General features: G+C 42.1%; 2 protein-coding genes across 4 annotated transcripts; one reads left to right on the top strand and one right to left on the bottom strand.

Annotated features, from left to right (window-relative positions):
* Nucleotides 1-140: 140 nt before the first annotated feature.
* Nucleotides 141-3845, bottom strand: idi1 (isopentenyl-diphosphate delta isomerase 1). Its single transcript, XM_076112592.1, has 7 exons — nucleotides 3690-3845; nucleotides 2760-2919; nucleotides 1783-1955; nucleotides 1577-1669; nucleotides 1300-1430; nucleotides 1101-1205; nucleotides 141-948 (listed from the first exon to the last, which is right to left on the bottom strand). Exons 2-7 carry the CDS (start codon nucleotides 2909-2911, stop codon nucleotides 736-738), a joined length of 867 nt encoding a protein of 288 aa, XP_075968707.1. The 5' UTR covers nucleotides 2912-2919; nucleotides 3690-3845; the 3' UTR covers nucleotides 141-735.
* On the top strand, nucleotides 3521-20391 carry LOC142971866 (WD repeat-containing protein 37-like). Of its 3 annotated transcripts, none has more exons than XM_076112590.1 (14): nucleotides 3521-3627; nucleotides 4851-5128; nucleotides 7332-7428; nucleotides 7541-7636; nucleotides 8197-8261; nucleotides 9878-10016; nucleotides 10326-10397; nucleotides 10585-10629; nucleotides 10817-10893; nucleotides 11091-11325; nucleotides 11924-12065; nucleotides 17104-17238; nucleotides 17906-18020; nucleotides 18102-20391. In XM_076112590.1, the coding sequence occupies exons 2-14, from the start codon at nucleotides 4976-4978 to the stop codon at nucleotides 18231-18233; spliced, it is 1503 nt and encodes a 500-aa protein (XP_075968705.1). In that variant the 5' UTR covers nucleotides 3521-3627; nucleotides 4851-4975; the 3' UTR covers nucleotides 18234-20391. The 3 variants fall into 3 exon arrangements, with proteins under 3 accessions (XP_075968705.1, XP_075968706.1, XP_075968704.1); XM_076112591.1 differs by having other exon boundaries at nucleotides 3608-4196; nucleotides 4856-5128; XM_076112589.1 differs by having other exon boundaries at nucleotides 3609-4196.
* Nucleotides 20392-20616: the final 225 nt, after the last annotated feature.

Below are 20616 nucleotides of genomic sequence, written 5' to 3'. Positions count from 1 at the left end.
GTGAACTGACGTGTGCTACACCAAGTCAAAAGCGCCATCTATTTGACCAAATCATTATTGAATGAGGTGATATTTTGATCTCTAATTGTCACATTATTGACATCAAGGCGTTTTTTTATACACAAATGTAAATACAGCCATCCGACCACAATCAAACACTTTATTGTGTAAAAGAGTGCAAAAGCAGCTTGTTCATTGATATAATTACAATACACAGAGGTGACATTGGTTGTTGTGACATCACTACACATCCCAACCTAATAACCTGTACTTTTAAGTTTTTATATAAAAATAGGCTATTCTCTTCATTTAGTTGTCGATAACGAGATTTTGCCTCCTAGTAGAGTAAGATGTGAAATGCCTTTACTGCAGTTCACTCTGTAAATCCAGTGTGCAGCTTACCAGAACTGATTCATAATCTATTTGTGAACTAAATCCTTAAGACTAAGAGTCACCCTACCAGCCCTACGTGCATCAACTTGTGTAGATGAATGCAACTCAAGAGCTACTGAACCACATCACCCTGTTTAGCAAGACGTACACATTCTCCGCCTCCTCTTTAGGTGTAGAAGTCCTACACGTACTACTTCCTGGGGAAAAGTAGCCAGTGATACTCGTATTTCAGCGCGCCTGGTGTTTTCTAGCAGCTCAGCTGGCTATGCTTGCATGTGAAGCAAGAACTACTACAACCACAGGTTTGACATGACTGAAGGTAGAGCCCCATCCTGGCTTTGGCTACATGCGGTGGATATTTTTGTGATCCATGAACTTCTTAAGGTTCTGCAGATCGTCCCACCACTCGAAGAGGAAGGTCTCTGCGATGAGGCTGAACCAGGGCGTGATCTCCAGTTCTTTGCGCTTGGCCTTCTCCAACATCTCCTTCATCTCCTCCTTGCTCACGTAGCAGTGGCTTTTGATCTCATTGGGGTCTGGGCTCAACTCCACGTTCTTCAGAGAGAAAAAGATGTTATTGTCCATAATGTAAAGCTGTTAGACATAATGCAGGCATACAAACGGGGGGTCCAGATACACATTATATATATATATATATCCTAATATGTAACTCAACTCTTAAGTCCAACACACACTAAAGCACAAACCTTCTGCATGAAGAGGATGTAGTCAATCTCGTGTTCTCCCCACACACCGTCTGACTGGGCCTTGTAGTGGATCCTTGTCAGGTACGTCATTTCATCTGGAGTCACCTGAGGAGAAAGAACCACCACAATCCTTAATAATCCTCTTCCATTAAATGCAGAAGCCAGTACTCAACACCCCCCCTACACACACACAGTATACCTGTTCCATGGGGATACCCAGTTCAGCTTCGAGTCTCCTCTGAGCAGCTCTCCTCACTCCGATTGCTTCCTTCTCCTCCAGCTCACTGTCTGTGTGTAACGGGTGACTGCAGCATGTGTTTGTGAAACAGCCTGTGCACACAGACACGGGATGATTAAACACATTGCCAGTGCCTACCGTTAGTGTTTAGTTCTCTAGTTATGCTACGTGTAGTGTAGACCACAGGACTATTTTTGGATAATGGTTAAACTGAGTGGTGGAAGGATCTGTCACTGACCTGGAAACGTGATTTTGGCGTCAGACCTCTGTTGTAAGAGCAGCTTCTCCTCGCTGTTGAAAATGAACACGCTGAAAGCTCTGTGTAATAAACCTGGGAAAAGCAAACAAACAATTTACCATAACGACAAAGCGGAAATAAAGATATGTGCACTAGAAGCGAGGTGTGTGTGTGTGTGTGTGCAGTTTAACAGGACAAAAGGGTACCTTTGTCGATGTTTGAGTTTAGGTGGCAGTTTTTCTTTGTGTCCGCTCCTATCTTTGCGTCGTTCTCGTCGATGACAATGCACATCTCCGACAGCAGCCGGACCTGCTTCTCGTCCAGGTTATCTGTCGATATCTCGGGCATTCTGACTGCAGACTGTAGGCGTCTCGCCTCGCTGCAGGGACAACAGCTGATGATTTAGTGCATATTCACATCAAAACAGGAGTCGACACTTTTAATAGGAAATTCTGAAAAACAATTCTGCTGCTATTTCTAGTGCGGTTTAAAGCACTAGAAACAGCTGTAACAACTTGTGTTTTTTTCAAGTTAAAAAATGTACTTTCATACTCAAATAGGAAGTACATTTTACAAACTAACATACTCAAAAGTAAAATATGTTATGGTGTGTTGTGCCTACCCTGGACATATGTCTTACTGTTTTTAAATAAGTTATACACGTTTAAATTATTGAATAATCTGTCTATTATTAATTAACAATACAATTTAAAAAAACGATGCTGGATTTGTCTGACACAAAGTCCAAAGATTAAAATAATATAAAATACAAAAAAAGCAAATAGTTCCATTTGAGAAGATGGTATATTTTCTTAATGCAGGACATCAACAATTAACTATCTAAATTATTTTGGACTAACGTTACTGCTAATCACGTACTGGAGTAATAGTTTTGATAAAGTAGTCGAATTAAAGAGCATATACTCAGACTTTGAGTTGCTATTTAAAAACCGTGCAATTTAACCAATACGCAAGGCCACATTAAGTACTTTTTTTTAAAGTAACGTTAGTATTTATGACTCGAAACAACAACATTTAACTGGAAGAGACATGAGTCGTTGGAGCTCGGCTATCAATAGCACGGACAGACGCCATTCCTCGGCTTCAGGTCAACAGGCTTATCTCTGGCTTTGCCTTCTTTAAACTCAAACCACGACTTCAAGCATTAAGAACCCTAGCTTACCTTGATAGAGCTCTGTAGCCGGAAGTGATGGGCTCGTGGGTACACCGGTGCCGTAGTGCAGCAATTCCACCAGCGCGAGGTTTGTTTGATTTCAGCACAGCGGCTCCCTCGCAAGACACCACCCGGAGCACCGCCCACACGGCCCGCACCATCGCCTGACCTACACAGAAAACCAATCACAAGGTCTGACGGTGTGGGCGGTGGTAAAAACTGGACAGGAGTCCAACGAGTCAGGATCGGAAGATACGCTGCGCCCTCGACAGTGAAATTAATGCCCATACAATTTAAGTGTTTCAAGGTTGTACATAGATTGAATTATATAACACATTCGACCCTTACACACATGCTTTACTGTACAGTTTAGGACTGTAACTAAGCAGTACCTTCATGACTGATCTATAAAACACAGGTTTTCAGAAAAGCTTGTTCTGTTCTTCCAACTATGTCAAAGAGAAAAGTGTCTACCACGTGTCATACAAGTAGATCTTTGCTTGATGTAGCTAATCAATTATAAAACTTGTCGTCAATTTAATGATTTATCAATTAATTGACCAAATAAATACAATCATTTAATAATTGTTGAAGTCATAGATATATTTCCAACTAAATGAGCTGTTTTACTTTTGTATTATTAGCCTACTTAATGTGCTATAAATTAATTACTCAAAGCAGCGAAACGTCCCCTGTCAGTGTGATACTACTGTAAGTACATCATTAAATTATGATCTATCACTCATTAACATGAGAGCATACAGTGGTACATTAGAATCCCGTTCCCGCTGAATACACTTCGTGTTACTGTGTTAACACCGACAGTCAACACGCCATCAGACCACTGCACCACCAGGCCTCTGACAGCTGAACAGAAGTAAGCATTGTCTGTTACATACACAACCTACAGAGAAAGCACTGAAACGCTAAATTACTTACAAAACAATTTTCCTTTTTCAAGGGGGTGAATCTCGTCTTTTATCGTATTTTGCGTTTGTTTACGACGATATTTCAGAGCTGTAGTCGAACCGCCTAGCTTCACTCCCTCTGCTTCTGAGGTCACGGGTTTTCATTGGCTGCCTCGGCAACAACGTGACAGCTCATTGGCTCACCGAGTACAAACATTAACCACGTGGTACGGAAGTCAGTGCGCCAATAAAATACGTGATGTGTCAAAATTTGGATAACAAAAAAAAAAAAAATCAGATCGGTGTCAAAGTGTAACGTGTCAAAAGTCGACTACATGTCCACAGTTACAAAGTGACAGGTTTAATGCTACATTTCATGCTATCTTATAGCCCGTGAGGTTTAGCTGCTGCTGGTGCACAGACGTTAGCTGTTAGATGTCGCAATGAATGTGGTAGTGACAGCTAGCTCGTAGCGTGTAGTTCATCTCGTTTCTAGACTTCCGTACTGCCTAATGAGTTCAGTGAGGCAGTGACAGAGGTGAGTGTGTTTGTTATTGTGTCATGGGTCACAAGCCGAATATGAATCTTGATAGCAGAATTGTTAATTTTGCTTTGGGTATTTGGTATAACGTTGAATAAATGCAAGTTTTTCCTTTTTAAATGTATAAAGCTAAGCTAGCTTAATTCTGCGATGCATAACGATAACACGAAGCCTGCACAATTCCCAAACGTGTCATCCGTGACGCTGAACGTCATTAATATTGTGAATATAATGTCAGAAAGCCTGTTGGCAAATGTACATTTAGTATAGAAGATGTAGGTCTGTCAGGTTTCGTGGGTTGCTAATTGCTTCTTTTTTTACACCATAGCCTTCTTCCAACAACGAAGTCAGTAAGAGGAAGTACCTTGAAAGGAGAATTTTATTGAAAAATGTCTTGTCAGGCTCTACAAAGTAACGTTATACATTTTGCTGCTAAGCAAATCAGCATTCAATTACTGGAATTTTTTTTGAAATTGGTTTTGGAATTATGTTGTTTCAGAGCAGCAGGTAACGGGACAATGCTGCACCAACAAGCACTATAACTCTGAATATCTATTTGTAGTAGTTTGGATCAATGGAAAGGATACCCTTCCCTTTGAGCAGTTCCTGCAATGGCTGTGAACCTCAACTTCTCTTCCTTTTTACCCGCAGAAAAGGTGGTGATAACAGACCGACCTATTCCACCCACCAGCCAACTAGCGAGCCTTGCCCTTTGTTTACCTGCTTCTCAGGTTAAGAGGTGAGCAGGGGGCAGGGCCACCCGCGCGGTAGGAGGGATGCCTGTGGAGGGTGGCAGCAGCAGCGGCTCGGCTTCGGCTGCCCGTCACCCCAAGCAGAAGCGCAAGGCTCACAGTTTGTCTATCCGGCGCACCAACAGCATAGAGGACAGGCCTCCAGGCTTCCAAAGAGGAGACATGCTGGAGGGACAGGTGAGGGATATGCACAGACATCCGTGCTTTTTTTTTTTTTTCCTCTCGTTCTCACATGCACAGCTGACAGCTGCAGACCAGCACTTTGGCAAACATACAAGCGTATACGACATGTAATAACATGATCTGTAGACATGGCCTTCAAAATTCTTGTGGATCTGCTCAAAAATACATACCAGGAAGTCATTTTTTTATCAGTTCGATTTTTTTAATGTTATTTTGTTGGGGGTTGAGGATGTTTTTTTTAGTCAGTCTTGAGACTACAGAACCAGCCAGTTGAGCACCATTGCTTTTATGTAATTGTGAGATGTAGTTTCTACCCCTGGGGGAGACGTTTTATGGAGCTACATGATTTTACTTTAGCATAAACTTGTGTTAATGCTGCCTATATTTTACATTCTCTAAACCTTTCTGAACTGCCTGCTGTGGATGTGCATGTGGGTTACTGATTGCTTCTTGTTGAAACAAAGGGATCTACTGTGACTTAAGCCCATCACGTTAGTGATTAACTATCTCCCAACCAACAGGGTCTTTAAATTAAAGCTACAATTGATTTATTTCCCCCAGAAAGGGAGGACTGTAAGCCTTTACATAAGCAGTCATTTCCTCATGCAATCTAGTTGTGCCAAACCGTCAAGCTACTTCACTACTGACATAATAAAATCCGCTTATTTGATCAAGAAGAGAACCTCCTGGTTGTTAACTTTTGGGAGTTGGCTGTTGAATGACCCTCTTTAGAGTCATCTCTGTGAAGTGACTGTCAAGTCTTGTATCATGTATTTCTGTCATGGAGATCAAACTGGTCAAATGAAAGACAAATTATTGTCTTTGCCTTTTTCATGATCCACATTTTGGATCAAAGTATTCAGTCTGAAATAATGCAATGCTTTATTTTTATTTATTTTCAGTGTTGCCCAGCCCTAGTTTTGGCCGTAGAAGTCCTTCAGCTTTTACTTTCTCTGCTTGACAATGTCCTTGAATTATCAGCCACTAAAACTAGAGCTCAGCTTGCACTGTCCTGTCATCTCATCAAGTTTTAATATGGGCCGCTTGTCCAGGCCTGATTAGTCTTTTCACCAGGCCTTTTTGTCTATTGCCAAGACATGCTGGCTCTGTTTATGTACCTAGTCTACCCCCCACTGCACAAGTTCCACACACACACACACACACACACACACACAGACACACACACACACACACACACACACACACACACACACACAGACACACAGACACACACAGCTTTGTAAACCCATATATAACACAAAGAATGCAATTTACTCCAACTTTCAATGCTGTCATTATTTGCCAGGGTATGGTGCCGGTTTTAGGGCCACAACTAAGCAGCTTTGAATTCATAAAGACTGCTTGTTGTTTGCTAATTGACCTTTTTTTTCTTTCTTGTGTTGTCATGGGGCGCAGACAGACTGGTCAGGCGGTTAACGCCACTGTGACAAACTGTTGGTTTTGAACGCGTGCCAGAAGAAAGAGTGACACTCGAGTGTTTGGTTTCCTCGTCTTTCAGACGGCTAGAGAAAGCAGCAGGCTGTCAAACGCAGCCTTTTGAGTCCTTTGTTTCCATGGCAGCTTCTTACGTCTCTTTGCATGCTAGTCTGCTATAGACTGCTGGTCACCTGGTTACTGGGTACTTCTAGGAGCTCACCATGGAGGTAAGTCGGTTGAAATGAGTCCGAGTGCTCGGACCCCGGCTGTAGTGTAGTTAGTACAGAGTTGTTGTAGATATGTAACTGAGCGTTTACACAAACCTAATTAGTGTTTGATTAGATCAGGTAAACATGCAGGCTGTGTTTGACATTTGCGATTTATTTGGCTTGCTTTTGATTTGTTTCAGTGGCGTGTATTTAGTGAGTCACTCAAACTTCTCTTAGAATAGTGATAATATATGACATACTTGTTTGTTATTGTAAAAAAGTATTTGTGCCGGTCTGCAGCATTTCTTGGTTTGGTTTAAATATATTCATTTGTGAACATATATTGAAATGGTCTAGTTCTGATTTTTAAGCACAACATCCTGTATACGTGACATTACATGTAAAAGAGAAGACCACACTGGAGTCGGGTCTGGAGGGAATTCAAGGTGTGACTCCTGCTCCCTACGCCAATGTGATCCCTGATTTGTAGGCCTTTGTCAGCTTACCATCAGGTTTATTAGAGCGTTGTCGTTTCTTTGTGGTCTGTCCAGGACTCCAAGCTGCCCCCCTCCTTACGGAACAACCTTCTGGACCTTTTTGGGCAGATTGAGCGCGAGTTTGAAAATCTCTACATTGAAAACGTTGAACGTGAGTAACGGATCGAAAGAGTCGAGCAAATGCATTGAGATTTGTTGGGCACGTATACCGTACGGTATTGATCCTCAGCTGCTGATTGACTAACCATGTGCTAACATTACAGTACGCCGGGAAATTGACTCTCTGAACGAGCGTCTGAACGGAGATGGACAGACTATTGAGGGAGGAGACCCCACCAAAGGAGCTTTGAAAACAAAAGGTACTGTATTCCCTTCACAATGTGTTGCAGGCCTCAATAGAGGTAACAGATGCTTCTGCGTCTTTGGAAATTGAAATGGAAAAACATTGCTGAAATTGATTGTGTGGGTTTAAAGTGAAAGCAGATATCTCATTCCATGGTGGCTCAAGTTGCAATATAGAGAAACCTCCATACAGAGTTTGACACAATTTAATAAGCTTCAGAATAAGCTTAAAAATATAAGAAGGATAAACAGTTTTCAACCGATTTTAAGCACCAACAACTAGCTTAATTTGAATTGCAGTGTATTTAAAAGCACATCATGTTGACTGGAATACTGTGCACAAAACAAATACGAGTCAGTTATATTAAACATCATTTCCTGAAAATAAGCCTGGTTTGCAGATGTAAGTCTGGTTAAACAGGTGATCTTGTTTTTATGAAACAACCCTCCGGTACAGCGTGCGTGATTAACAGCTTTGACACTTTATTAGCCTGTTAGTGCTGCAGTGAAACCAACCGGTGAGTTTGTCACTCAGTGGAGACTTTCAGTCATTGTTCTTTGTCTTTCCATCACACAGCCAGCCACAGCACCAGTCAACTGTCACAGAAGCTGAAGACGACCTACAAAGCCTCTACCAGCAAGGTACCTGGCTCCAGCTATTATTCTATAGAGCCCATAAGGTCTGTCATCTGTGTAATTCTTTGAGCTGTGGGGGTAAATGGTAACAGACAAAACCAAAAGCCCCTTTATTGCCGAGAGAGAGGAGAAGGAAGTCTTTTTCTCTTCCTCTGAGGTCATGATAAGTTGCTGTTTTTGAAGTGCTGATGCGTTTATTTAAAGATTTTCCGACTGAAGTTAACTTGATTTCAAGTATTTATCACAATGTGACATCTCCCTTGACTTCTTCCTTTTTAATCTCTTGCTGATGCAGCGCTTGTACACTTTTCATGGTAAAATAGGTGGACCTCGCAACTTCAGTGTGGCCACATGGGAGTTGTGGGGAGGAGATTCATGGGTAACTTCCTGAATGCTCTTGTTTTGTCACTAGGCATTGTGGGGGACGGCTGCTGTCTGTTTTTAACTACAGTCCGACCTTGACTCCTCATCTCTTCTCTGCTTCCTGTCAGAAGGCATTTGGGTGAACGGCTGCATTTGTAAAAAAACAAACAAAAAAAAAAAGATGTTTTTTGCAGTTTCTCACAAGAGAACACTGTATTTTGGGAAGTGTCATGTAGGTAACTTAGTGAAAAAGAGGATACACAGGATCAAGGGAGGACTTAGACTAACGGAACTAGCTGCTCTATAATATACAGCTAACCCATCAGCCGGCTAAGAAACATGACCGAAAACTAACTTTCTTCAGACTGACCGTACTTGAAACTAATGATCTGCACTAACTTTATCCTTGGTTAACTACTGGGTGGACCTTTTTATCGTTGTTTGTTGTGTTTCAATGACAGGAAACAAATCCGATTATATTGTACTGTACTGTGAATGCACGATGAGACGATACATTAACACAGTCTCACACAAAGGGGACCAGATGCTTCGCTGCTGCATCTAATGACTACCAGTGATGTCAGCTCGTTGCTGTGGTCAGCTGTCTGCTTGCAGCTGCATGCACCGTACAGACTGTGACCGCTCTGTGACAATTGAAACTACTATTGACCTTTTATGTTGTTTTATTAAAGGCCATGTGTAACCAGACCACTCGGTGCACCGCTCATACAGTAGCGGTGCAGAGTGATGATCTATCTTCCTCACACTGACACAGAGCAGTCTTAATATTAATACTCAAATGACACAGTTTGGTGAAATTTGAAACTATAAACCTTTCGGCAGTTCCAGAAACATCCTCTAATATGAGACCAGTGCTTGCAGGCTGACTATTAATAATGATGAGCCATATAACTGCACAATTAATATGCAGCTATAATTGCCATTCATTAGTCTGTGGTAAACCATCTCTCTGTTTGTTTTAAATCTAGAGCGGACACATCATTATGCAGAAAAATGTTTCTTCTATCGCTGACATAATTACCATGGAAAGCAAAGATGATTCCACCGATTTATAACAGTCTCTTGCTTTTTTATTACGTCTCACTTAATTGTAAACTTGTGTCATTATGACAGTTTTTGATCTGATCCTCTGAAGTCCACCTGCTCTGAATTGGTTTAATATTGGTTCAGCACCAGGAGGAATGCTCATCCATCTCTTATTTGTCCATCATGGCCGCGTCTCCTCCCTCCCTGTTCAGATTGTGTCCAGTTTTAAAGCCACCGCAGGCTCTCGAGCGTTGTGTCAGCTGCTCAAGGAGTACGTTGGCCACCGGGACGGGATCTGGGATCTCAGCATCACCCGCACTCAGCCAGTGGTCCTGGGCACCGCCTCCGCAGGTATACCAAGTCACTTTACCGACTATTTGAATACGTCAATCATTGCATCGTTGTTCTATACACAGTCTACATGCCATAGAGTGGTTTCCAACAAGAAAAAATAGTTTGTTGCATTTACTGGGAATCCTTGGTGCAGTTAGCAAAATGTTAACTTGTATCGGACACAATTTCACCATAAAGTGACCTTCAACTGAATCTAATTAAGGAGCCCGCCATGTAAATGCATTACATTACTATGTTAAATCATTACCCGACTGCTACTAAAGAGCCGATGGTTTCATGTTGTCCTTCACTGCTCTTCCTTCACAGATCACTCAGCTTTACTTTGGAGTATAGAGACGGGGAAATGTCTGCTGAGGTATGCCGGCCATGCAGGATCAGGTAATAATTAGTAATGTCCTCAACCATGCAGACATTTTACAGTGCATGATGGGATTATCTAAAACATATGCTGCATGTAACTGTTAAATAAAACAGTGTGTCAACATTTGCGCACTTGGCTTTTTCTCTAATTGTAATAAGTGATGTAACAGATGTACATGTCTCACCATTGTTCTCTCGCCCACAGTCAACTCCATTAAGTTCCACCCCACAGAGCAGATGGCCCTCACAGGTATGTATTTCAATACATGTGATTTTTTTTGTTTTTGTTGAATTAGCTAGATTTCTCGTCTCAACATCTTAACTCTCTTTGTGACTATTTGACCGTCTTCTCCCTGCCGCTGTAGTCTCCGGCCGTTACGTTCCTGTAGATCTGAATGTGTTGTGTATTTTGCTGATGTGTACTGATGTTTCCACAGCCTCTGGGGACCAGACGGCTCACATCTGGCGCTACATGGTGCAGCTTCCTGCCCCCCAGCCACCACCAGATGTCAGTGTGAGTAGCTTTGTGTTGCTCTCTACTCTGAGCTTCTACTGAAACCTCCTGGAATTTCATGGAGTTTTGAGAGTTGTATATTCTGAATGAATATTAAATGAATTCACAAATTGGTCACTTAATGTCCCATGAACACCAAAACTAACTCCTAGCTGTCACAGTTTTATTGACTGAACTACTGTGTTTTTCACCCATAGGCTCCATGTGACGACGACCAGGACTCGTCAGACAGGGAAGAAGGTGAGGTGGATGGCGAGGGCCCTTGCGAAGTCCCCACCGTCCGGCTCGCTACGGCAACCCTGAAGAGCCACCAGGGTGTAGTGATTGCAGCTGATTGGCTGGTGGGAGGCCGACAGGTGGTGACCGCTTCCTGGGATCGTGCTGCCAACCTGTACGAGGTGGAGACGTCTGAACTGGTTCATGCACTCACTGGTATGTAAACTGACAAATTATATCGCAGTTTATATATATTTAGCACAATATGGTGTCTTTTATCTTCATCTTGTGGTACATATCCTCGGGTATCTTATGGTACAGATACATTTGGAGTTTATTTTTAGGTTTTTCATATTTTAAATATTTGAGTATTTATGTATTGTTCATTGCACAGCAGACATATATTTTGTAACTTGTGTGTTTTTAATATATTTGTCATGAAGAGGTAACGAGTAGCTGAGCTTAAATGGCAGACGAAATGAGCTTTCTGTTCATTTTATGGAGCGGTTGTTTTCTTGGTTCCCAGACTAAACAGGAAGAAGCCACTGCTTCCTCTTACTTCATGTGACTACACAATTGAATCACGTCCAAGCAGACCGTGCTGCAGGACTTGGTTAGAGAATTTTAATGAGCAGATTGTGTCTCTTCTGCTACTCTAAACATCATTATTTTCAACACTTTAAAAGGAAATGCGTCATGAAGTGGACCTCTGACTCTCGTGCTTTTCTTGCTGTCTTACTGTAGCAACCGTGTGTCTCATTTAAAGATGTACGAACCCACAGAGTTGAGTTTGCTTACTCGTATGTGTCTGCAGGACACGACCAGGAGCTGACCCACTGCTGTACCCATCCCACCCAGCGGCTGGTGGTCACTTCATCCAGAGACACCACCTTCAGACTGTGGGACTTCAGAGACCCGTCCATACACTCTGTCAACGTCTTTCAGGGCCACACTGAGTGAGTCTGTCTCTCTTATGAACGCGCTCTTTAATCGAAACTGAAAAGTTTCAACCGTTTGAGTTGCTGCGGTCTTTCTGTTGCCCACAGGGTGGTGCTGTAACATCTCTCTGGTCTGTGGATCCCTCCAGAACTTTCAGCTTTATCTCCTTTTTTCCTTTTCAGTGCCACATTAATTTACAAAACCCGATTGCTCTAAGCCAAATCCTCCACTTGCCTCTCATTCATTACCGAGCACTTCTCCCCACTTCGGTGGTTTGCTTCTCTTTCTCTTCCTCCCTCGCTCTCCTGTTCATTTATCTGTCCGTTTCTGCATTAATCCACCACTCTGTATAACTTGGCACTTCACTCGCTGTTAACACTCAATTGCAGACGCTCATTTCAAAATGATTACTGTCAGGCTTGTCTGTGGCTTTCAACGGCAGCGCTCTTGTGTGTGTGTGTGTGTGTGTGTGTGTGTGTGTGTTTTTATGTGCATGTCTACATGTGTGTGCTGGCTGGCTGGCACTCTCTGGCAGCCTTTTGATTGCAAGTGGGGGGATTACAAAGAGCTCATTATGTACGACCCCAACATGTATAATTCCTGCAGATCCCGCTCTAATTCTCTCCGATAGACAATTGGTATAATGAGATTAAGCACCAGTGTTTCACAGTTAACAGCAGCCCTCCTCCTCTCCGTTCCCTGCCTCCATTCTTCTTCTCTTTGTGAATGGCCATCGATGGTCTTTCAAGTAAGAACCTTCTCACTCTCCATTCGGTGATGCATTTAAAGCAGCAAACTTTCACAGACTGCTGTCTAGCCTAGAAAACCGATAACTGTTTTTAGAAAGACGTAACTACAAGCTGCAGTATTCTTAAGAAAGAGTCGTGCTGTCAACGGACACTAATGAGTAACTAACCTGAACTGGATTTATTGTTCTACATCTAGGGCTGCAACTAAGGATTATTTACAATTTATCTGTTGCTCTACAGAATATCAAAATAAGTGCCTTCGTATAATCCAGCCATAGATCACGTCCTCTAATGTCTTTTGTTCGACCCACAGTCCAATAAGTCTAAGATATTCAATTTACTAAAGCAGCAAATTCCCTCATTTGACACCTTGGGAACATTAAATGTGCGACATCGTTAGCTTAAAAATAAAATAAACTACAGAGATTAATCAGTTGTTAAACAAATGACTACATCGATTACTCATTGCAGCTGTAGTCTCATCATTTTGATCTTTTTCCAAATGCAGTGATGCTGCCATAACCATAATGTAAAACAGCTCCTCATATAATGTATATATTAACATATACTGTATATTAGCAGTTATGCTGTTGGACACTGGACATGGGTATGAATTCCTGTGCATGAAGGGTGTGTGATTGGGCTGCAACTAGTGACTAATTATCAAATATTATCAATTAATGTACCACGGTGGCACCTTCAAATGTCTTGTTTTGTCCAACCAAAAGCTAAAAAAACAGTTTTTAGTTAAACCAGCAAAAATCCATATTTTTACTAACCAGATCCTAGAAACCATAGCATGTTGCTGTCTCCCTGCCATCGCTCTCGCTAATTTTCCATAATCTCCAACATGGCATAAGCGGCACAATCTCCACATTGTTCTCAGAGAAGGAGCGGCCGGTGTGAGCGCTTCAATAGGCAGCAGAGGTTGAGCGCTGGAGGGGAGACGGCCTCTTGTTTCCACAGTCTTCCCTGGCACTTCCAGCTAACGCTTCCTGTCAGTGAACCGCGGCAGCTAAAAGTGCAGCACACACCCTCTGTCCCTCCACCCCGCCGTAATTGCAGAGTAATGACAACTGCCCGTGAGCTAACAAAACAGCCGCGAGCAAACGAGAAGTGACAGCGGTCTTGCTCTGCAAACGGAATGCCATGTCACGTTTGTCTCTCCTGACATCGACGGCTTTAGGGGGCACTTGATTGCAGTTGATAGAAACGTGTGTGTGTGTGTGTGCGTGTGCGTGTGTGGTGTCTGTATGCAGATCTGACATTCCGTCTCTGGAGGAATATACCAGCACTTAACAGGTTCTCAGCGAAATAACAGGGGTGCTCTAAAACCTCTTAGTCGTCTGTACCTGAATTGTTTCGTTTACATTTTACCTTTTTAGTCATTTGGCTTACACGCTCATCTTCTCACAAATACCTATATTGTAATATTCCTTTAGATTTTCATGAATTCAAACATCAGTCATTAAAAGCACTCACACTGGGAAGGAGGATAAGGATCAAAGCCTCTCAGATTTACGTCTGATAGGTGACGAAATAACAAGCAGGCAGGGAGTGTGGCATAGAGACATGCCAAAGAACTGTCCTACAGAGCTAATGCCTGCAATCTCTTTTTGTTTTCTTCATTGTTGATTGTTTACTCGTGTTTATGAGATGTCAGTCCCCAGTCAGTAATTTCTCTCATAAGTACACTTTCTGAAACCCGTAGAATTTAGAGCACTGCAATTATCACATCACACTGTGCAGGATAGCACTGTATTTGTCCTACAAAAGGCCTTTCTGAGAGAGAAATGATGTTTCGACAGTTCATTGTTTATTGTCTCATACATACATTAACCCACAATGTAAAGTCCCTTAGAGACAACTGAATAGTATTAAAACTCCTGGCATTAAATCGCCAGTTTTATCAAGTTTGACATTTAGAGGTTCCTCACTGCCAGGGTGCACATTTCCACAATAAGTAGCTTAAAGTTACAATAATGTACTGACAGCAGTTTCCTCAGCAGACTCTAAAGACTAAGATTGGCACCTTTGCAATGACAGCCCTTGTGCTTTCAAAAAGTATGGGTGTCATAGACATTTAAAGGGCTTAATGAGGAGAATAAAAACAAAAAAAATGTATTTGGACAAATGTCTCAAACTGTCCAAATATAAATCTCCTGTCTGACCACAGCATTTCATTCACCTCGCACCTGATATTTGCCAATTGAAGATAGTTGCATTCATTAACTCACCTGTGTTAATGTGTGCGTAGAAGCAGTGGGAAATGCATACAAATGTGTGTTGTGAGGCAGAAAATACAAATCTGACCTCATGTGCGCCACCTTGATGGGGCTCAGGGAGCTCTGCTCTTCATGGTTAGGGATTCATTCAACTGTAGAGAGATCCCATGATCCCCTCTGAATGTCTCTCTCTCTCTCTCTCTCTCTTCCTTCCCAACTCCCTAAGTCTCGGATCGCAGGCAGTCTTGACCTTGGCTGTCAGACACACTGCAGAGATGCCATTAAGCGACACTGAATAATGCCCTCCCTCCTCACCACCCATTCTAAAAACCCTTTAACCTTAATCAAGCTTTTAATCAATTACCTTGTCTGATTACACTCCCACCTAGCACACCTCCTGCCTCTCCCTCTCCCTCCGTCTCTCACTCCAGCGCTTGTATTCCCAGGTGGGCTGTACCCTGCAATGTCAGAAGGTGCCGGTAACGATACAGCAGTTTCCTTGAGCCCCGACCCTCTAATAGGACAAAGTTTAGTCCCCTAATTAGCCCTTAACGCTGTGTCAATTTAAATTAAGAGGTGAGCCAGTTTTAGAAAGAAAAACTAGATTGTGTGTGTGTGTGTGTGTGTGTGTGTGTGTGTGTGTGTGTGTGTGTGTGTGTGTGGAGACACTGCTCAACGCTAATCTTAATCATGAATCGGAGAGGAAAGAAGAAAAAAATCCTCACAGGAGCGACTGACGTACAGTAATTGATTGGAAATATTAAAGGTCTATTAAATGAATGGCTAGGCCTGAGCTAGTGCTACCATGTGGAGCAGTGCATTACGGCTGGCTGGGTAAAGGGCGTTGGAGGAGGGTGACGCTATATGCATACAGACAACGGTTCTGCCTCCATCGTGCCCAATATAGCCGGTGGTATGATGTCGTTTATTTGGCATCATTAATCAATTTGATCAGTTCTCTCCTGATAGGCTTGAGTTGGGCTGCATTAGACTTAAAGAGTACAAGAGTAACGTTTTCTTTTCTTTTAAACTGACTCCTTATCGTATAAAGTTTCAAGTCTTTTGCACCTCTTACCACTCCCAGCATCAACTACTGGAGGTGAGCAAAATCAACATTTCCTGCTGCCGTCAGACCTTTAGTAATTATCCTGACATAATGAAACGGGATACCATGGCTCATGGTTTGCTCTTAGCTTTAAGTTGGTAAACGCCTCTCACGGAAATTGGGGTTTGGTGCTGATTGGATGGAAGGAGTGGATGATATGGATCATTTAAATGGTACATTTAATATATAATTGCAAAAAAACAACAACTGGAAGTTCAGTTGAGAATGAGCAAGAAAAATAGATAAAAGAAGAAGTGGAAATGTTTGTTTTTGGCAGAATTAAATGCTGTCACATCACAGTAGCTCATCTGCAAAAATCCACAAATCCACTATTGCCATAAATCAGTCCTGCTGATTGATTTACAGCAACACCCACAATAGTCTAATCCAGTTATTTTCAAGCCAGGTGTACGTTCGTAGTTGCCAGAAGTAGGGGTAGCTTTATATCGATATTGCATCAATATCATGATACGAGACTAAACATCTTCTTAAATTCTAAATATAGTAATATGGCACGAGTGTTTTCCTGGTTTTAAAGGCTGCATTACAGTAAAGATGAGAGTGCAAAGCGGAAACCATCTTTCATCTTTCGTTCGATGGTTTGAACACGTTCAGGTCGTTATTTAACCCATCAGGTTTTTCCGACAGCTTACACCTGCACGAGTGTGATCCTGCCAACGTTCATTTCTTTTCCAGTGGGAAGTGGAAGGTGATACCTCACATTTAAAATCAAAGAGCATGTTGTACCTGATGCATCCTCAAAGGTTCTAGTAGCGTCAATGCTCATAACATATCTTAACACACACTGTGTTAAGATACGTGTGGATCGGTCCTATCTGTGGGAGAGGGGGACCACACTGAATAATATTCACTCCTGAGCTTTCCTGAGTTGGAAGAAGTGGAGCTTTCCTATCAGAGAGAGTGTTACGTTCTTTGTGTAACAACAGACTTCTTTTTGTGTGTCCATCTTTCGCAGCACGGTGACGTCGGCAGTGTTCACGGTGGGTGACAATGTGGTGTCAGGGAGCGACGACCGCACCGTCAAGGTGTGGGATCTGAAGAACATGAGGTCGCCTATAGCGACCATCCGCACTGACTCAGCTGTGAACAGGTAGGTGAAAGAAGAAGCAACGAGATGAGTCCACACTTCCTTTGATGTATGATCATGTGACGTGATCAAAAGCTCCAGAACTACTACTTAATCGACTTTAGGGTTAGAAAACAAACTTTGGAGCTCCAATATCTAAATTGTTTTAGTTATTGTGATGTCCACTTACTGTCGCTGAAGTATTGGTAGCTGCTCAATTGGGATCTGGAGAATAGAATGGGATCAGGACCTACTTCTGATTGAACGTGTTCCTTGATAGTAAAAACTAAATGCTGTTTTAAACTTCTAAAGAATAAAATCCTTATAAATATTTTTTGAATATGGCCAGGCTGCTCCTCACCTTTAGGGTTCATGATCAGTTAGACACCAGTATCAGCTGTTCAGCATACCGAAGGCCAAAACAGCAGATACATTTTTGTCTCCTCAATTGCTGAAAATGTCTCAATCTACAAGTCGGTAAATATCTTGAACACAGGTTCAGTCAGTGTTGACTAGAAAGTGAATTTGTGCTTAATATATGTTTTGAAATCTAATAAAATACACGATAACTCAAATGCTGACATAGTGGAGAATAAAAGTCAAGACTGAGGTTGTTCAGGTGAAGAGTTTATCTGGAAGTATTAAGACAAATGTGACCTAGATTCAAAGTGGACTTGATCTGACCTTTCAGGATAAGCGTCTCTGCCAATCAGAGGATCATTGCTCTACCACACGACAATCGACAAGTCCGACTGTTTGACATGAGCGGAGTGAGGCTGGCCAGGCTCCCGCGCAGCAACAGAATGGTAAGGAAGGGAACAAAGATGTGTGTTCGATCAATCAGCGTCGGTAAAACCTACATTTTAGACATCTGTGTGTGTCTGCAGGGTCACAGGCGGATGGTGTGTTGTACGGCGTGGAATGAAGAGAACCAGTCGTGCAACCTGTTCAGCTGTGGCTTCGACCGACAGGCCATCGGCTGGAACATCAACATCCCTGCCCTGCTGCAGGAGAAGTGATGCCACTGACCCACACACACACGCGCTCACAACAAAAACACACGGAAAAGCAGGAGACGGTACACACAGACTGTACATCTTTGGCCTCGCACATGCTTGCATGTTTAAAGTGTTTACACAGAGAAGCACTTTAGTTGTTATGGGGGGGAAAGTGACTTTTGAGGATGCAGCTATTGACAACTCAAAATTGATATGCCGCTGATGAATAACTCATTTGTTAAATGACTGATTTGTTAAATGTTCCAGCATTTTAAAGTCCAAGTGTGTGTGAGGCCAAAGAGCTGCTCTCCTGTATTTGACCCTCTCACATATTTAGCATGCGTTGTGAATCGTGAAACGCTGACTCTTTCGTTCTCAGTCTTTTCCTGTTTTTAAAGTGTAAAAGTATATACTTGACTCCACAGTCACAGGCTGCTGTTCACATCACTGTTGTTTAGTTGCTGCTGAGTGGTTGCTCTTGCATGTAGATAATCTCGGTTTGCAAATGTTACTTGACTAGATGTGAGAGAACCGTGATAAGGCCAGGAGAGTTAGTAGAATATGATATGAAGACTGTATGTGTATATATTATGTTGTGGCCGGATTAAGTGACCTGAGTTGCAGGTTTGTTGCCACTTCATGGATTAAGTGTTTTACGGTGATCTACCTTTTTAAAGGTGCGGTTTGGCAGAGATAGTGAGGTTCTGTGAAATGTTTTTATCCTTTTAGTCCGACTTGAAATATTCTTATCATGGAACAAAACATATAATGTTCAGGCCTGCCAGATTACCTGCAGTTTGTATTCAAATGTTTCAGTAACTGCTGTCGTGTCACCGATTTCAGATTTGAGTCCATGCCTTTACCTGTGTTGCTTTCAATTCACAGCCAGCCTCCATATTTCCACATTTTGTCTTCAATTTTTCAAATGTTTCTGTAACTCTGCCTTGTTCCATGTTTACAGTAGGATTTATTGTGTAAAGTGTTGCTCTACTCTGTCTCTCTGTCAGACTGCAAAGTGTCAAGAGCATAGCAATAAAAACGACTGCACTTCTGAGGTCTGTGAATGGGAAGTGTGTCATAACATTATCATAATTGAGTATTCCCTTTATGTTGCAGGTTTAGGAGTCACTACTTACTATATTAAGCATTCGTATTTCTTCAGTGTCAGTAAAATATAGATCCATCCTCTTCAGCCAACGAAGAGCCCTGTTTTGCTGTAATGTGTCGTCCCCCGTGTGAACTTTTAGGTTTACTGGTCATGTCTGTGCTTCAGTAACAGCCTGTCAATATGAATTTATAGTGTATTTGCATTGAACCCTTAGTCTTGTGTGACCTCTCTGATGTTTTGTTGTTGATGCACTCTATCCAAATTCAGAAGCAATAACCCAGCTCCTTTGTGTGTCTGGTGCTCAGAGTGAAGCCCATTTCTGTCTTGGAAATCAGTGAATATGGCTTGTAATCCAAACTGAATCTCAGTTTAAGAACTAGTAGAACTGGAATTGGGCTTGACCGAAATCCTTTACTGTTACACTCGTGCAATATCCCTAAACATGAAGTCGTGCTGTAGTTTTTGATCTTCAGGCATTTAACTTATTCTAGTGCTGTAAACCCCATGACAAGATTTGATGTGCTTGTGTGACTGGTGTAGATGTAGCTCAGTGTACGTAGTTATGCATAACTTACCCCAAAGTTAGCTTCAGACTTCACATTTTACTGCCGTTTCTACCAACAATAGTCTTAGATTTTGAGGCAGCATGAAGGTGAAAATGTAATGACGTATATTGAAATGCCTTTTGAAAATGATGCATTAGCCTCATCCACCTCAGCATCAATGCACTTTTCCAAATGCTTGTTGAATAACTAGTTGTGTTCCACTGCACTGGGCAGATAGCATTTTTATTCCTGTTTCATTTAGGGAACTCAATCTCGTGGCCACTGATATCAATGTCATTTTAATCTGCAGGTAGAAAGGCAAGTCCTATTTTCGCCCCACATTATTATGGACTGATGCATTAAATTATCGCGTGCCAGATTGTAGGGGTGGGTAAAAAGTGGATAGGCTTTGCCTCATTGTAGCGAATCATATTCCTCAAAGTTCGTTATGTGATCTACTTTGCATACTTTATTGTGATAGCTACGTGCTCTCTGACACTTTCCATTAAAATGTGTGATTTCCTTTCCCAGTCTCTCGTCTCTTTTTTCCTCTTCTTCAACAAAACCCCCCCTCAGCCTTTTATTCAGTTCAATAAGATGTATATCATTTTGAAATTACATTCATCTGGATGTAAATCTGGTAGGTTGGAATAATGAAGTCTAGTGTTAATGAAAGGGGAACCATAAGGTGTATGAATATTTGTACTCAGTGCAAACAGTACCCATTACCCATGGCTGATATGAAATTTCA

This window comes from Anarhichas minor, unplaced genomic scaffold (assembly GCF_050575085.1).
Source record: "Anarhichas minor isolate MPS153535 unplaced genomic scaffold, ASM5057508v1 ptg000050l, whole genome shotgun sequence".
NCBI classification, from domain to species: Eukaryota; Metazoa; Chordata; class Actinopteri; order Perciformes; family Anarhichadidae; genus Anarhichas; species Anarhichas minor.
The sequence above is the reverse complement of the archived record's forward strand: the minus strand, read 5'-3'. Positions and strand labels throughout refer to the sequence as shown.